Genomic DNA, 18,872 nt, shown 5'->3' with positions numbered 1-18,872 from the left:
TTACTCTCTGTCAGTTTAGCTCAAACAGGCCCTGGCTGACTGGGATGGGCTGACTCAGGGCTCTTGGTATTGCTGAACTGTTTCTGTGGAACATCGAGGCCTGGTATGGTCCTCATCATGTTTTTAGATGGCTCTCCCTAGGCCCCTGGGATGAGAGGTCAGGAATTTCGAGATGTTTCACTTGTTACTGATGGGTTACTGATTTTATTTTCAAATGTTGATGCACCATTATCTGAAATCAGGCTAACCGTTGTTTGGCTGCCAGCCTAGTTTTGATCCAGAAAGACCACCCACAGTCATTCTTCGTCTGGTGCTACAGCTCCGAGTCGTTCCACAACGGGACACGATGAGCTAGACACCGCAGTAATCGCTCTGCGTGTCGTGTGGGGCGGGCTGACGAGAAGGGGCGTCTGGGCAGGGAACCAGCCTGTCAGGGAGGCTCACCCTGGAGGGTGCAAAGGCAGAAACTGTTTGGGCCTGCTTCTCTCAGGATGAAGGAGTTGGTGACTTTAAAATGCCCCAAAAAGTAAAAGGAAAAGAAGAAGGCAGTCATATTTTCAGGCATTCTTTAACAGACACTCAGAAAGATAGATTATGTGGGTAGTTTGTCTAAATGAAATCTATGTTTTTTTCCACACCGTGGAATCGAAATCTCAGGAATACCCTGAATTCAAATCATTTTTCTGCTGCGGGCAATTTTAGATTAGTCTTTAAAAACATCTATCAGTGGCAGGCAACTGATGCAGAAAAGAACACAGAGAAGGCACATCGCACTTTAAATTCCTCTCAGATCCCTCGAAATGACCCCTAATGTTTGATCACATTTCCTTATCAAAACAATCCTGCAGCCCTTTGGTGTGAAAGCCTCTGAGGGCTGGAATCAAGAAGCCCTCCCCCTGGGCTTCTCTCATGTCTTCCCAGAGCATTGTCACCAAGATATTTTTAGTTCCCGAAACCCAGGCTGTCCTTTCTCCCTCCCACGTTCTTTGTGTCTCTTGCCCAGCAGGCCTCCTCGGCTGCCACATGTGCTTCCGTGTCTGACCGCTCAGCTCACTGTGTGCCTGTGTGTGTGCAAGTGCACGCACGCAGATGCGTACACAGACCTTCCTGGAGACACTGTACACTGGCTGGGGGAGAAGGTGGGCTTTCATCCCCCTTGTGGCCCTAAGTTCTGTGCTAGTTTGTCTTGATTCCCTGAAAAGGCAGCTGAAATCAAGCTGTTTGGGACTTACAAGCCCCCCAGCCCACATGCCCCCCTTCCTTCCACCCCACAGACCTAGGATGGGTGGGCTCTTGGCAGCTCCCTCAGCAATGAGGGAAACTTGGCTTTTCTCTGGCTCATTGTTTTCCTGCACCCGGGTCCCCGGTGTTTTTCCTTCTTCCCCTCCCAGGGTCACCAGGTCTCCCTCCATCCCTGAACTCTCTTCCCGCTTTGTGATGCCTGCTAAGACCCTTCCTGGCTTACCAGCTTATCTGCAACATTCTTGCCTTTTACCTGGATTCATTCTTTCCCTGTCCTTCCAACTGCCCATACTCACAGATATGTAAAAATCACTATTTAAATGTTTCTCTCTTACACCAATAAAAAGCAAATTTAAAAAAAATTGCAAGCACTGGCCAGTGTAGCTCAGTTGCTTGGAGCATCATCCCATAAACCAAAAGGTCATGGGTTTGATTCCCAGTCAGGGCACATGCCTAGGTTACAGGTTTGGTCCCTAGTCAGGGAACACACAAGACTTACATTTCTCGTCACATCAATGTTTCTATCCCCCCCTCTCTCTCCCCTCCTTCCTCTCTCACTAAAAGCAATGAAAAAAAAAAACTTCCTTTAAGGCCTCTACACTTTCCTTGATTCTCATCTCTTCCATTCACCTTCCTTCCTTTCCATCCCTTCTTCTTTCTCTCCTGATTTTTCCTTTCTGCCCATTCTTCTCCTTCTCCCTAGGTTCTGGCCTGAATTAATCACAAATATGTGTGTGGAGAAATCGTATTTGAAACAAGCAAACAAACAACAAAACAATGCATGGGCTGTTTTGAGGTTGTTCTCTTAACGTTTATTACCAATGTCCAAAGTGACGTAAACGACTCATTCCCATTAGTCTATCCCCTTCTTGTGTAATGGCTCAGAGGACTTCAAGAGCAGCCTTCTTCAAATCCTGTCAGGTCACGCTATGCTTCCTTTAGCCTGATGTGAGTCATACTGTGCACAGTATGAACAAGGGCCAATCAATGTTCCCTGGTCTCCAGGGCTCACCATTGCTTCCAATCCTCTGGCAAACCAAATGGAAGAACTGCTCTGTCTGGGAAATTCTGCAAGTAAACTTGGAAGTATTTCTTCACTGGAATTTGACCCTGGGCCAAACAAGTTCACTCAAAACCAACTTCTATTAAGCAAACTGATGTTGTGAAAGTTTGCATGCAATTGGGCAGTAAACAAAGAACATTAATGAGTTTAAAGATTTTTTTAATCCATGACTTTCAGACACATAAGAAAACTACTCCCTGCGGAATGAAGTAAGACCTTGAATATCTGTCGTTGAGAGTGTCTAATCCAATTTGGATCTGAGGATCTTTCTTGCTGTGAATTTATATATTTATTTTTTAAGTTCACCTGAAAATATTCATGCTGCATGTGTAGGACTCTTCAACCCTATTGTTGACCCAAAGAATGCTTTAAAAAAAAATCCAAGCAGCTGGCTTACAGCCGCAAACCTTGATTGCTTGGAGCTGGTGATGTGGTTTATTAATTACTCAGGCTGCTCACTGCTGCCCTTCCTCTGTTTCTCACTCTGCTATTTGTCTTCTTCCAGGGACACAACACCTTCATTAAATCCCTTCCGTCCTTGCCTCCGAGGCGTCCCCTGGAAGCTATCCTCTCTCTAGATGCATCACCATTTATCATCACCCTTTGTTTGTGCTCTGTCAACTAGTTTTCAATTTATTTTGAATTCAGTTTATGATTAAAATTTAATGAGATCCAATCAAGTGCCTTGCTCCAATCAGGATGCCTCTGCAGTTTCATCCGGATCCTCCGCCATCCCAGCGTGAAGGGAAGCCCCCGCAGGTTCCCAGCCTGGCCATTCTTGATGCAACACAGGCGGCCTGTTTTCACACCTCCTCACCTTCAAGGTGAATGGTTCTAAAACACATTTGTTCCAGAAGCTTCTATGGGTTACTCGGCTCCCCCCACCCCCTTTCTCCCCACTAAATTGCTGTACAACTTAATGCTTCTGAACGAGATACAAAATGGTTAGGTGCACAGGCTCTGGTGCTGACCTGCTTGTATTTCAATCCCATCTATGCTCCTTGCTGGCCATGTGGCCTTGGAAAATTTACTTAACCTCCCTGTGCCTCAGTTTCCCCATCTGTAAAATGGCACAGACAGCAGCTATCAAAGACGGTGGCTGTGAGGATGAAATAAGTTAATACATACAAAACACGTGGAACAGTATTTGGCACATAGTACATATTCAGTAAATATAAACAATTATTATTAACCAAGTGCAAGGTTGCTTAAGCAGATCCATTTCACAAGGTTTATATTTTGATTTAACAGCATACTCTATATCAGAGTTCAGTAAATAAACCACAGCCCCCAGGCCAAAGCTGGCCCCATGGTCTGTGACATAGGCCCATGGCCCAACTTGGTTTAAGGACCAAGTGGGATGGTATGTATCAAATATGTCAGAAATGCACATCAGTTCAAAAAGATAAGACCTTCAAACATTAGGTTCATACACCATTGTTAGCATCCAGGTATAAAACCAGCAAACATAGTGTAGAAAGAGTTCCAAAGCCCAATCATTTGTTGTAAAGATAATAACGAAATAGCTTATTTATTATGTATTTTTTGAGGCCTTGATACAGTCCAGGCCCTGCAGTCAGCACCGTGTTAACATCTTCTTTTGTCCTCACACACACCTAAGGGGGAAGTGTTGTTATTTTCCCTGTTTTCCAGATGAGAAGAATGAGGCCCAGAGAAGTTAAGTAAGTTTTGCAAGGTCACACGCCCAATCATTCAGCCAACAGAGAAATAACTCAGACCTGGGAGGTTTGAATCTGGAGCCTATGCCTTTAAATATGGCACATTTTCCCACATCCTAGAAATATGTGTTGAGTCAGGGTAAGCCCATCTGGGCCACAGCAGCCACAGTTAACCGTGAATGTCTGTGATCTGTTTCCACACAGGCCAAGTGGGGTCTCACAGTCGAGCAGAAGGTGGGTGGGGATGGGGGGAGCAGAGGACCTTTTTAATGAACTCTGAGATCAGAAAGTAGTGTTGAGAGGAGTCACAGACCCTGTTTCAAGAAATGAATAAATTAAGTCAGGGTGTGCTGAGGGAGCAAAAGGATGCTGGGAACAAACATGGGCAAAGAGTTGGAGACACCTCAGGGGGGTGATGGAGAGAAAGGGGGAGAGAGGGAGGGAAAGAGAGAGAGTGGGGAATTCTGTGAATGGGACACCTGGAAGCCTTGTCACATGGGATGTCAAGTCTGCTGCCACCAGTGTAAGATCTTATCTGCAAAACCAGGCTACCCTGGGGTAGAGCAGAGGGGTAGAGAAAGGTCTCAGGTCCAAGGGGGCAAAAAGGAAGCCAAAGAGACAGATTTGGGCAGAGAAAACTGACAGAGGGATGTGAAGAAAGGTGGGGTCAGAACCCGAGAGCAAGAACCATAGCTCATAGCTCAAAGGGCAGGGAGATCCCAGAGAATGAAAATTACTGTCTCGGGTCAGCTCAGAGTGAGTCAGAACCCGGCTAGTTTCAGTCTAGCTGCGTGTACTTGGGACTAGCCTGTGTTCCTAGCTTGCATTTGCCCCGCCCCCCCCCCCCCCCAAGGGAGATGTTCTCGCTCTCCGCGGATTGGTCTCTTATATTTTAAGGGACATGTTTATGCTCCTGGGTGGTCTCAGCAGTGCCACGTGGTTCTTAATCTCTGGGAACATCAGAATCACTAGTGGAGCTTTCCCTTTTTCTTTTTCCTTAAATCTTTTAATAGATATATAGCCAGTTGGCACAAGGTATAAAATGCTCTGCAAAGCAAGTCTCCCTCTTGCCCCTGTTCCCAGCCCCCAGCTCCCTTTTCGGAGGCAGCTGCTGCTCTGGAAGTCCGACCTCGCGGCAGACAGACGCAGCCTCAGACGGGACAAAGGGCAACGTGCTCTGCCGCGCGCTCTGCCCTTTCCTTCCTTTAACTTCGCAGTAAATCTCGGAGATGGTTCCGCATGCATTCACACAGCACTTCCTCGGTCTTTCTTAAAAGATACTGAGTGTTCACCGTACAACGGGACAACAGTTTTTTAAAAAGTCAGAACCTCTTTGGACATGTGGCTTGTTTCTAGTCTTCGCTATTATAAACATCGCCACATTGCCCAGCTTTGTGGCCGCTTCATTTCACATGATACGCACCCATCACTGTAGAGGAAATTCTTAGAGGTGAAATTGCAAGGTCAAAGGACATAAGCTTTTCAAATAGTTTCTACCAAATTGTACAGATTACACTCCCCTCGGCAAAGTATGAAAGAACCTGTTTACCAGTGGGTGGAAATCAAACAAAAATATACAGGAGTCTGGGCATCTGTACCGTGGGCCGCCAAAAGAGATTCTGAGCCAGAAACCCCCCTGGGTTCCCTCCACCTCCAGCCTCTCTGCTTCCCCCAGGGACCTGCCGCAATGAGGCAGACATGGCCTCCAGGTCCAACAGGCCTGAGCTTTTTTCTCCTGGGCCTCGGAGCTGGGAGCCCGGCACTCTGCCTAAAGGGCCTGTCCAGGACAGTGCCAGCACCGAGGCTTGCAGGGGCCTGGCTGGCAGGTCTCCCACCCCTCTCCGGGGTCAGACCCTTCCTAGGTCATAGCTAGAAAACAGGGTTCTCCACTTGAATCCAGTGTCCTTCTTGTTAGGGACTGGAGCACGGGCCATGCCAGGGTTACAACCATGTCATCATGTGAAGAATCCTGGAATAAAATAGGGAAAACGGAAATGGTTAGAAGTGGTGAGACACTGAGTGATTTTTTTAATGTGTAGTATTTTTGCAATATTGACATTAAAGACCAAAAAATAAAACTGCCAAGAGCTAGAACCGCAGCTCAACCCATTAATCTGCCGTTGTCCTCTGATGTGGCATTTTTGTGGAACTGTTCTTGGACACCCTCGAGAGGGCGTCCAGGCTGGGAGGGGCCCACGTGGTAGGTTTATGTCCCCTCCCTTGTGATGTTGGGGGCCAAGCTCTGAGGACACATGACTGGTGCAGCCGCCTTGCTGTCCGTCACATGTTCCTGTCACACTGGGTGGTGGAATCACCTTTACTCTGCAAGTAGGGCTGTGATCCACTCTAACCATGGTTGGGACCTCTTAGGCATGGCCCAGGCCCACCTTGGGCCTGACGCTGACTGGGCACTTATAAATATCAGAGAGGAAGAAAGCGAAGAAGAGGGAGTGTACCCATTTGGCATAATTTGAAGAACTCTGAGGACTCAGTCCACCAAATACTTCGTGCTACCTCTCATGCATCCTGACGTCCTCACTGTCAGTGATCCTGCCAACCACACAGATCTGTCACCTCTCCAAAGCAGGTATCAATCATTGATTCATTCAACAAATATTTATTGAGCTCCTACTATGTGTCAGGTATAGTTCTAGGTGCTGAGAATATAGCTGTGAATAGAGTAATGAAAAATCACACCCTCGGGAACTTTAAATTCCAGGGGGAAAGAGGGGTGGCAATAAACAAAGAATGTAGTAGATGTTTGTATTTACAATATACATTTCATAGCATGTAAGATGATGATAACTGCTAGACAGGATAGTAAAATAGGGTTGAGAGGGAATGAGAAGGGCATGTACAAAATTTGGAAAGGGTAACCAGGGAGACCTAACTGAGAAAGTGACAATTGAGTAAAGAAAGCAAGGAAGCCATGCACTGTGTGGGGGAAGAATGTTCTGAGAAGTAGAAATAGCAAATGCAAAGGCCCTGAGGTGGGGCCTTTGATCTCCTGTATTAGTTTGCTCTCTTGATCTGGATCACGGGCAACTTGAAGGTAGGGATATGTTTCCTACATCTTTAGAAATAATTTTGATTACCTTTTGCTATATACCCATTTGTCCTCTTGAATTTTGCACCACTAGTAGGTATTGCCTATTGTAAATAACTTTTAATTAAGCTTATGCCTAAGGAGGACACACAGCACTGAGTTGGACACATAGCAGGGTTCAATGATTATTTGCTGTTTAACTATCTGATAGCAACATGTTTAAAACATCAGGGTCCTCTTTTTTTTTTTTTTTTAAGGATTACTAATCCCATAGCTTTCCCGAGAGGCTGCTGATTACTGTGCCAGGTTTATTTACTGCCGTCCCAGGGACCGGTTTTCACTGTAGAATTCCTACCACAGAATGGACCTCGGATTTCCAGTTATGTAACATGACCGCACCTTAGCTCCCTCCAAACCCCTGAAGGCTCCTCATTGACAGAGTAGAATTTGCAACTTTCATTGTTGTTTAGGGAAGCACTTCCTAGGTATTCACATTCAAAAACCCAGGGAGAATGTAAACAGCAGGTGATGAAAGTGAATCCCATCACTAGCAATAGTTGAGAGAATTTAGTCCTCTTTCTAGTGGGCTCACCTGATGTCCTTGTGCCTCCCACCACTGTGGGCCCACAGATGCTGGCAGATTACACAAGCTCAGCCAGCCCTTCAGAAAACGCTTCGGTTTCCTGACCAGCTGAAGAACATGTTGCACGGCATATCCAGTTTCAGAGCTGTAGAAAATTGTAAGAATGAAAGGAAAACGATGGTGAGCATTGAAAAATCACAATAGTTGAAATATTTGTGGTTTTGGTAGGTTCCCAATCACTTTAGGTGATGAGGTCTCTTTTCTGCAGAGCTGAGGAGAAAGACCCGCACAGTCTGGAGCGCAGCCTGGGAAGGAGAGAAAGAGGAGACAGGCAGGGAGAGGGGGCCAGCGGGGAGTGAGAAGCTCAAGTTTTCTGTTGTGCCAGAAAACTGTACAAAGGTCGCATGCAGCAGATGGGTAAGGTTGTTACCGAGTGTGGGCAAGAGAAGAGTGTTGGCATCCCTTTGGCACACAGTGGAGAGACAGATTCAGGTATCTTTCTACAGGCAGTGAAGACAAAATTGGTGGGAAAGGGCAGGCCCCACCTCTGCTCTGAGGGGGAGCATTTGAAAATACATGCTGGTACGTTGCCACTGGGTTAGACACAGGGCTTTGGAGAAGGTGAATTCGTATTTTTCAAAACTTGTCTTAGAACAATAGTTGAGGTACACCATGATTTTAGGCACAGCAAGCCCTCAGTAAATGTTGGTGGTTGAGATTCTACACGGATCCAAGATATGAATTTAAAAACCTACCCCCCACGAGCACCACCCCTTTCTCTGTGTGGCATTTAAAGTATGCTCAGTGCAAGGCCTGCATTGAACAAGCCTCTGGGATTTTTCCCTTTTTCACACCCTTGTCCCCTCCCAGGACACCTGCTCCTGCTTGGGAGGGGAGTGCAGACCTCAGTCCCTCCCAGGCCTCCCGTCTCTGCCAGCTGTCTTCCCTCCCCTGCACCTCCTCCGGCACCATGGCAATCCACAAGGGGAGGCCAGTTTTCCTCCTCATTTTGTTATGTCGATTAAGAGTTCCATTCCCACAGGTAAAACCAGTACTACCTGGGCTGTGGGCTAATGGCTAGTTTAGCAAAGCTTGCTAGTTCAGCCAGTACATCCCAAACCAGATGCGCACGGCTGTCTCCACTGCAGGGCACGCCGCCAGAGGAAATGAAGTCCTCTCAGCAACCTGCGGTCGTTCAGTGCACAATGTCACTGCGACCTTTTCTCAGGGCTCTTAAGTGTGGGATTTCTTTTTTTTTCCTTTCCTTTTTTGATTGGGCAATAGTCACACATCAAAATTTTGAATGTCTGAAAGGTGAAAACTCTCTCTCTCACACCTCTCCCCCAGCTCAGTTCCATCCCCAGAGACAGCCAGCGTCGCACTGCCTGGTGTCTCCTCCGCTCACGGCCCAGACGTCTGTGAGCACACACAAAGCCGCCCACAGTGGGACTCAGTTTCTCTCCTCAACACCCCGCCTTTGATTTCTGTCTGTCTTCCCCCGTGCTGTCTGCCGCGAGAGTGTCCGGTCACATCCTCTGAGTCGCCATCCAGATACAAATATCTTAATAAACACGAATGCCTTTGCCCGAAGCACAAGTAAACAACTTTATGTGATTGGGGCTCTGTGAGCATGTCGGTGTCACACCACCGTTAATTTAAACCATATCTCGAATGAGGTCCCTTAAGGTCATAAAGTAGAGACTCCAAAACATGATCTGTCTCCTAAGACTGCAGCGTGTTTTCTCTTCTTTCAGAAACTAGGATGAACCGAAGCATTCCCGTGGAGGTTGATGAATCAGAACCATTCCCGAGTCAGTTACTAAAACCAATCCCAGGATATCCCCTGGAAGAGGAATCAGAACCACCTGCTCCACATACAAGGCACATGGCACCCAACTGTGTGTCGGCACCCAACAGCTTGTCCACACCCCAAGCCCCTGATTGTTCCTCAGGAGACTTTTCTCAGGCTTACCCACACCTGAAACTTTCAAACTGCCGGCGGCCTGTGTCCCAGCAGATCACCTGCCTGCGCACCAAAGTCCTGGCGGAGGGTGAAGACAGCTTCTGGAGGAGACACCCGGACCCAGGCAATGATTTGCCCCCGGACTGCTCTGCAGCCAGCGAGTCTGTGGTTGGAACCCTCCCACAAGAGCATCAGTTTTTATTTATGGAAAAACGTAATCAATGGCTGGGATCTCAGCTTTCAGCAGCTTCTCCTGACACTGGCCATGACTCACACAAATCAGACCAAAGTTTACCGAATGCCTTAGCAGACTCCTCAGGCCAGAGCCAAGAGATGGTGCCACGGCCCCAGCTCCACAGGAGCCGAGCAGCCCCAGATCTGCCGACCATAGACACGGGGTATGATTCCCAGCCCCGGGACGTCCTGGGCATCAAGCAGCTGGAAAGGCCCCTGCCCCTCACTTCTGCGTGTTACCCCCAGGACCTCCCCAGACCTCTCAGGTCCAGGGAGTACGATCCGTCTGAACAGCAGAGGTATCCAGCGTGTGCACAGATGCTGCGTCCCAGCCCTTCCCCACATGCTCAGTGGAACTACCAGTACCATTGTCCTGGAGGCCCCCATCACCAGGTGCCATGTAAGTGAGCCTTCCCTCTTTTGAACATTCTGGGCTCGGTGACTAGGTAAACAAGGTCAATGCCTCATATCCGCAGGTCAGCACAGACATGTCAGAATGCAGGGAGGGCATTTTGCTTCCCATAGGGCCTTCCGTGTGTGGTTGGATTTGCAAGGGGCTTTAGAAGAATGCTTTATCTTGGCCCAAAACCTGTCCCACTTGGAGCCTGCTTCTCTAGAAAGCTTTAAGGGCAAAGAAAGTTTCTTCTGTCTAGGTTAATTTAACGGAAACCTGCCTAGAGGCAGGAAGATGACCCAAAAGACTCCTAGAAAACTTGTTTGTTGTCTTAATGCTTGGGCCTCTGGGTTCTTCCTCTGCATGCTTCCTTCCCGTCTTAGATTTGGCAAAGGGGCCTTCAGCCAAAAAATCAGAATGTCTCTGAGACTCTGGATTCGCGCCATGACCTGAAGATCACATTGCTCCTGTGATTCGGTTGCTTCAGTCCCTTAGCAGACTGCAGCCACTCACCGCTGCCCTCCCTTCTAGCCGCACCCAGGACAGCAGTCCCCCAGTTGGCCTGGCTGTTTTGTGCCCCAAGCATTTGCCCATCCAGAATGTTCTTCCCTTTGTCGTGCATTTGACCCAGCTCTACACCTCTTCTTCTTCTTAAGCAGCTTTATTGAGATCTAATTTACATGCTGCAAAGTTTACCTTTTGCCCATTTTAAATGTACAATTCAATGAATTGTAGTATATTTACAGAGTTGCACAACCATCACTATGTACATCTTTTAAGACTTAGCTCAAGTGTTCCCTCTGAAACCTCCCTGGATGAGTCCCTCCTTCAGGCTCTCTGTATTGTTTTTCTGCCTGTCAGGGCACCTAGTAACCAGTATGTGCACTTGTCTTTCCAGAATGCAAGCTCTTGCACGTCAGTAAAGATGTATTTTCAACCCACAACTCCCCAGCATTTAGCACAGTGACCACCGTATACTAGACTCTCAGTAAATTATTTCTGAATGAATGAATGAATAATATGTATCAGTACATTAAGCATCTCTGAAACAGATACAGTTTTAAATTGAGATAAAAGGTTCATCATAATCCTTGGTATTAAATCTCCACCAAGGCCACTGAAAAATAATGACAGGACTTTACAGATCAAACACAGGGCTCTGAGACAGGATACGTTTCTTAGCACATAAACACTGTACCAAAAGCAATTCAAGTGGTACGAGAAGTCTTTCCAGAGGCCTGACACCTAGTTTTAAAATAAATTGTAGAAAGAATTACAAGTGCTATATAAGCCACAATTTACATATTGTGTTTGTACACTTAGTATAAAGCTCCCTAAAGTGAATGGAGCAATAAGCAATTAATAATTTTCTTAAAGGAAGGAAATAGAGGAATTTAACTTAAGAGAAACAGGTAAGAAGGAACATGACTTTCAGAGAAAGGCCAGGAGGTGTGAAAACAGCAGGGCTTGAGGAGAAAGAGCCCTGAGGCCTAAAACCAAGAGGCAGGGTGGTGGGTGCTGGGAGCCAGCTGCTGGGAGTCTCGATGCCACCCGCCTGCTCTGCATGCCCAGCATTAGCACTCACGGCTGGAGTTCCCTAAGCGAGAGAAACAAACCTTGACAGGGTCAGGGTTGCCTTTATTTCTCAATGATTTCCAGGTTAAAGGGTGAGAAGAATACCATGAACTACTTTTTTAAAACATTTATTATCTGCACTTAAAGATAATTTTTCTGATCACAACAGTAATATTTGTTCACGCTCAGAATCGGAATGTGCCCAAAAGTTCAGTTTGTATTTCCGTCACCCAAATGTAATTCCCTATTAGGCTTTTGACACATTTCTTTCTGTTTCTTTTTTCCTTGCTTATACATTTACTGTCAAATCAAACTGGTTTCCAAGGACATTCAGTGCACTTTTTGTGGCATCATTTAAAAACGCTACATAGTATTTCATCAGATGAAGCTACTAAATTGTTTTATTCTCCATTGTTGGACATTTTAAGTAGTTCCCAGTTTTTTATCCAATAAGCAATGATGTGACAGACATTACATACATAAGTTATCTGCACCTCTGATTAGTCCCTTAGATTAATGTGTAGATGTGTGAATAGTCGAGGGCTTAGTGATACTACATCCCAAGCAGTTGCTTTCATCTCCTCACAGGAGAAAGCTTCACAGTGACAGCCAAAGGAAGCTTTGGCTCATTGGAATATGAGGGTCCCAGGAAGATCTTCCTATCTGAAAATATTTTCCCATTGAAGCCTAAATTGGCACCATCAACAGTCCAGTCTTTGGAGGTAGGCCTCGCCCGCTCTGGGCAGGCTCTCTTAAACGGCAAACGCTCCCTGCCTGGGGACGCGTTTAGCCTCCAGTACTGCACGGCCTGGCTTCTTTCATCAGGTCCCTTCCCTTTGCTTTCTGTATTCTTTCCTTCTACTGAGGGGAGGGAGGAAGGGGCCTCCTGGGATCCTGGGAGTAAAGGGAGGTGATGAAAGGCAGAGAGGAGAGAACTTGGACAGGAAAATGGAACAGTTCACAGAAAATATACAAATAGCCAATAAACATATGGAACCAAGCCTAACATTACTAAATTCAAGAAAAGTTTATATGTACAAAAATTTTAGAGATACATGTTTCCTAATTAGGTGCACAGAAACTAAAAACCTTGAATGGCAGCCAGTGTCAGTGGGGTTTGGAGAAACGGTCACTCCCATCTGCTCTGGGCAGGAGGGCCGATCGGCAGGACCCTCCAGGAGGCACTGTCACTGCTTAACAAAACTTAAACGTGCTTCCTCTTTGGCCCCGCAGCCTCCCTTGTAGGAGTCTGTGCTACAGAAACATTGGACAAGTGTGTGAAAACACATGATCGAGGATGCCTATCAAAGCACTGTTGCACTAGCGTAAAAAGAAAAACTAAAATCCTTATGACTAAGGGGACAGATAAGTAATCTGAGTGGCTTATACAGTGGATGACTAGGCCCCTGTTACAGAGTAAAATATACATTCTGACAGTAAAAAAAAAAAAGATTAAGTGGAAAACATGCAGTGTTGATACATGTTGTTTTTTTAAAACTATAGATGTTTAAAAACTATATGTTAAAAAGTCTGGCTGCAGCCATTAGAAGTGGTCATGGAGGAGGGGGCAGAGATGTAAGAGGAGATGGGGGGATTTTCCTTCTAACTCTATATATTGTTGTTAAATTTGTTAGAGCAAACAGGTATTACTTTTATAATTGAAAAACAAGTAAAAGTTAGAAAGAAAAAAGAAGAGTAAGGGGAAATGAGAGTATACAGGGTAGCTCACCCTAATTCACCCTAAGTGTGCCTTGGCCCTGGCTCCCAAAGGCATCTAATCATGGGGAAGAGGGTCAGGGTTGGGTTCTTTCTGTCATGGAAGCCCAGTGTTTATGGTTTTTCTCCAGAGCAATGCGAGCCCAGAATATGCCATGAGGCCCCAATAGCAAAGGCCCCAATGACAGTTGCTGTGAGGATTAAACGAGATGATGAATTAAAGATACTAGGAACATGGCTGGGTTTTAGTAAGCCCTCAATAACTAGCAGCTCTTCATTATTGTTATTATTTAAATCAAAATCCTGCAGCACGGCTCTGTAGAGGGCTCCTCGACTTCCAGCTTCTTTTTGCTGGTACAGATTTTAAGTATTCAAAGCATGTGTACAATGCTTAGTTTCATGTCAGGGCTATAACAGCATTTAATTGCCAACAAAACCACTTCAAAAGAACCGTTCACCTAAGGGATGCTTGTGCAGTTGGAAACCATGGCTACGTGGTTCTCCTCGGCTTTAGAAGAGCATTACTTCCTCATCTGTTAATGAAAATATAAATAAATAATGATCACCATGCAAATGGCATATCTTCGCTTTTGCAAGTTAAAGCAAAAATGGTTACTGGTCTCCCCTTTCATGTGAAAAAAAAAAAAGTTTTCAAAGCAAGTGAAAATGAAAAGTGGAAGTAGGCCTGTGTTCCCTTCTCCCCCAACCATTGCAGAAGGCGGCCTGAGAATCCTTCTGGGAGAGGCCACCGGAATAGAGATCATGGCTGTGCAATCAAATGAAACCTGTAATGCAAATAAATTAGGAAAAAAAGAACATATTAAATCTAAAGAGCCCCTTATTTTTACTATGCAATTCCTGCTTTATCTACCAAGGAGACTGAATGAAATAAAACTGTGGATACATACCTACTGTTGCTCATGTGGACTCCCCAAAAATGATGATTTGTGTGCTAGAGTGTACACACAATCAAAAGTAAGGAAAAGACAAACGGGGTGTGGGGGTGAGCGATGATGGAGAGAGGAGTTGCCCCTCAGAGCCCCAGCTGCTGGGAGTGAGCGGGTTCCTCTAACAGCATGTGTTAGCTGTTTTGTTTCCTAACTAAACTGCATCGTATCATGATGTTTTTCAACAACTTGAAAATCAGATTTTATTTGCTCTCCCATAAACTCCTGTAATACCATTCTTAATAAGGAAGAAAAATGTTGAATGTTTTGTCTAATGGAAAACCTCATTAGGATTTGGTTTACAAATTCCAAGTGGTAAAAACCCAGTAACATGAAGACCATGTGTACCCAGGCCAAGAGGGTCATAAGACTGACAAATAACATACCGCTCTGGGCACCATTTATTATTCTAAGATGTGTATTGTGTCTTGTGATTAACCCCGCCTCAGAATCGAAGAGCTAACCACGCTAACAAATCATGTGTATATCACACCACCCACCACCTCCTATTCTTCATCTCCCACAGAATAAACTCTCTTGACGGGATTTTAGACACTGGGGACAAGTCCGTGGGGGAGATTTTCTGGGCAGCAATTCTTAAGTCTACCACGTAGGTGGCTGCTGACTTGCACGCCTCTCTTCATACACTAACGAGTGTGGGTTTGTGTTTCAAAACAGACACCCACGGACACACAGATTTTCTCTCTTTCTCTCTCCATTTATTTTGAGCTACGTAAGGGAACTGTATGCTATTTATCTGTGTTCACTGAATGTCTAGCCATAGAAATTCAATAATATTTATTGAATGAATAAAAAGAAACCTGTTCCCTACATCCCAGGGAGAGGAGTGATCCCTAATTGTGAGTACAGTCTTTGAGACATCCAGCATTGGCAAGGCCATCTCTAATTGTCTTACACGAGAGGGGCAGAACAGAAAGGGGTCAATGGGGTTTGGAAACAGAACTTTTCCATTCATGTATTAATTTGTTCAACAAATATTGGCCAAGTACTCTGCTAGGCACTGGGTGTACATTGGTAACTATAACACATGGTCTTTTCTTCTGCAGTGTACTGGGAGACAGATAAGTAGAAATCAGCAAACAAAACAGGTAGAAGTGATAACCAGGTGTTAGAACAGGCATTAATAGACAGGGAGGCCAGAGGAGGGCTTTTGGAAGAGGACGCATCTGAGTTGAAACCTGAAGGATGAGAGGGTCGAGGAAGTGGGAGCTTGCTAGGATCCCAAAAGCGAGCCGGCAGAGCTGCAGCAGGGTGAGCGGGGAGAGACTTGATATGCTAAAGATGATGGATGCAAGGCTAGGTAAGAAATTTGGATTTGATTCTAAGTTAAATTTCTTTAGGAAAACAGAACATTGAACTCTATAATCCTGAATAAAGAATTTAGAACAGCGCTTGGCATGTAGCAAGTACCCAATAAGTGTTGGCCATTGTTATATATGTGGCACCCAACGAAACTAGTAAGACTCTATTAAAATGGCACTTGCCATTGAAATGATCGAAAATTGAGCAATGAAAGATATTCACCTATCTGCTAAACACAGTTTTTATTTAGCAACTTTTCTATACAACCAGCCAAATTCCAGACAAAACCAAATTCCACTTACAAAAACAAAAGCTTATGTTTGATATATCCCCTGCTATTCAATATTTCTCTTTTTTTTTTTAACAATCAAAGGGCAGCATAGAAGACTATATTGTCAGTGCCTTAATTTAAAAATAGATGAGGTGGATCATTTCATCTGCTCATATAAACCTTAGGTTTAAGTTTTTAACACAGGTGGCCATTTCAGAAATGGAAGTTACAGCTAATCAAACACTTAGCCCACATGCCTTGGTGATTTTAATGATAAGATTTGTTGCTATGAGACAAAAACGTGTTGTGCGGGAAATAATCTGTTAGAAATCATATGACCTTGATTCAAAGGCTTTTGATTAACAGCACTAACATCCGCTTTCTGGAAAAGAAACAAACCCTATGATTAGAGCTTGGTAGTCCTTTTAAAGCAAACAAAACCTTATTAGCCACTTATTAATGGATATGGGAAGCAAAAAGTGCTTCAAATATTAAAAACCTTCAAGGCCACTGGCAAAGCAAAGTTTCTCTTCTTTTGCCTTGCCTTTGTTCTTCCTACTTCCTGAGGGAGGCACTGAAAAAAGTGGACAGCAGATGAGAGTAACCTAGGAGACCCCAGGCCTAGCAAGCAGGTTGTGCCACCCTGAGTGGCTTCTGTGTGTGTGTGTGGAGTTGGCTCGTATGGAAGACTGTAACTGTTCAGTCTTCATTCATTCGTTTATCGGGCATCCCCTGGAGCCGGCACTGTGCTTGGAGACATGACAAACATACACAGTCTGTGCTTTCGCAGAACTCAGATGCTACAAGGGAAGGCGGACAAGAAGTCGATAAGTAAGAGTCCTGCTTACTTGAACAAATTAGTAAGTGCTGTGAAGAAAATAAAATGGGGGTGGGGGGATGGGATAGGACAACTAGGTGAACAGGTGATATCTGAGCTGGGCCCTGAGTGACAAGAAGTTGATCTGCAAAGACATAAGGCAAAAATATTCTGCGCAGAGAGGATGGCAACTGAAGGTCCCAGAGGTGGGGACAAACTTGGGGTGCTCAAGGTGAAGAAAGATGGCCAGGGTAGCTGGGGCTGGGTGGGCGTGCAAGGACATGGAAGAGGTAGGAGACCAGAAGGACTGGGACCCAATCTCGCAGGGTGGATTTTAAGTGCGATGGGATCTCTGGAGGGCTGTTCCTACAGCTGGTTTTGTGGATAGTCCACTTGTGCTTGACCTGGCTGAAAGCAGGGCTGGCCCCGCCTGGTGACCTGATGGCAGTGGTGCTTTTTGCCCTTTCCCAGCTGGGAAGAAGGAGCAGCAGTAGTGACTTGCCCTGTTGGCCCAAAACCTGCCATCTGGACCCCTTGGGACCTATCTGACCAGCCCCAGCAAAGCTGTCAAAGCAAAACCTGCACAGTGTATCTTGTGTTAGAACACAGGGGTCTCTGCCTGCCCACTCTGGAGATGCCCTCCAAGTCGTGGTCTTCTTTACTTGTCTGGGATAGACCCAGGAAGTTCCTTTTAGCCTCTTCCCCTTGCCTAAGCCCCCAGTGTCCTGGCCAGTCCTTAGCAATAGCAGGGCAAGGGTTACAGTCAGGGCCAGAAGACAACCTGGGCTGGTGGGGAATGGTCACTTTTGCCAGAGGAAGCATGACAAGAAGGATCTGGCTAGTGTCACAGGTCAAAGCAGACAACAGATTGAATCCAGGGAATCTGACCATGCTTGAGTGACTGGCTCGGGCACATTTCCAGAGTCACCCAGCCAAGTTTCCTGCATCCAGACAGTGATGACCTCAAGGAAGCCATCCAAGTGAACACAAATGCTTTCTGTCTTCTGTTCTGTATTTGAGGACATCATTCCCCTGAATGTTCCCCTGAAAATGTCAATGGCTCCTGACTCCTTACCAAACTAAGAATACAATGACTGGCCACAGCCTCACCCTCTACATTCTGGTTCCAACCTTCCTTGTCTGTTACTTTCTTTCTTGCTTGCTTGCAAGTTTTATTTCACCTTGCATGTATCCTACCTACAGTGGGAAAACTTGATTATTACTTTTTAAAATCAGAAAAAAGATTAAGACCATATATATTTGTGGAAAAACAAGGTTCCTTCTTGCCCTAACTGGCTGGGTCTCCTGGATCATCCAGCTTCTTATGTGGACAGGGGTGGCAACGCTTGGCTCACAGGAGGTGCTCAGGTGCTCACGGCTCATTTTGCAGGGTTACCCACTTGGCTCTCTCCAGTTCCCTCAGAGGCTGGGCCCACCCCCAAGGCACAGCCCCACCTCTCAGGTTTCCCACACCTGAGCCACTTTGGGCCTGGGCAGTCCCTCAGAGCCTTCCTCTCTCAGGTGTACCGGGTGCCCTGCTTCCCTCCTCTGGCCTTCGGTGCTCTTCTCTCGCCTGGACAGGCAGGCTGCCCTTCTTCCCTCAAAACTCTGCTGCTCCTAGGGTTGGCAAGACCAACTTTCTCCTAGGCTACACAGTCACATAAGTCACTGCCAGGCCTGGCTGTGCTCCGAGCCCTGCCCTCTCTTTACTGACCTGGCTTCAAGTCCACGTAGGCTTTAGCAAGAGAGGACCAAAAACATTGCGTGGTATTGCCAACTAGTTGGCTCTTTTCCAGAGGTATGAGTCCAGTTTTCATTCATTTATTTCTTTGTAAAAGAAAGCAGTATGTGAATGGCCACTTGGGGGGAAAAGAGAGAAAAGTTGTGATTCTGTATCTATCGTGGGGACAATTTTTCCTAGCCGTGGGCTCTAGGAACTTGGGGGAATTGCAGTAGGAAAGGTGGTGTGGGAGAGTTTCTTCATGGTTGGATTATCCTAAGTATCTTATTAAAATAGGG

The 18,872-nt window shown here is 45.9% G+C and overlaps 1 protein-coding gene across 1 annotated transcript in view; it reads left to right on the top strand.

The window, feature by feature from the left end:
- Positions 1–18,872, top strand: part of TRAF3IP2 (TRAF3 interacting protein 2) — a 37,065-nt gene that overhangs the window by 1,955 nt on the left and 16,238 nt on the right. Inside the window, exon 2 of the mRNA XM_028510822.2 lies at positions 9,368–10,210. Within this exon, the coding sequence (XP_028366623.1) occupies positions 9,376–10,210 (835 nt within the window). The 5' untranslated portion in view covers positions 9,368–9,375. The remainder of the gene's footprint in view (positions 1–9,367; positions 10,211–18,872) is intronic.

Source organism: Phyllostomus discolor, chromosome 4 (assembly GCF_004126475.2).
Source record: "Phyllostomus discolor isolate MPI-MPIP mPhyDis1 chromosome 4, mPhyDis1.pri.v3, whole genome shotgun sequence".
Taxonomy (NCBI): domain Eukaryota; kingdom Metazoa; phylum Chordata; class Mammalia; order Chiroptera; family Phyllostomidae; genus Phyllostomus; species Phyllostomus discolor.
The sequence above is the reverse complement of the archived record's forward strand: the minus strand, read 5'-3'. Positions and strand labels throughout refer to the sequence as shown.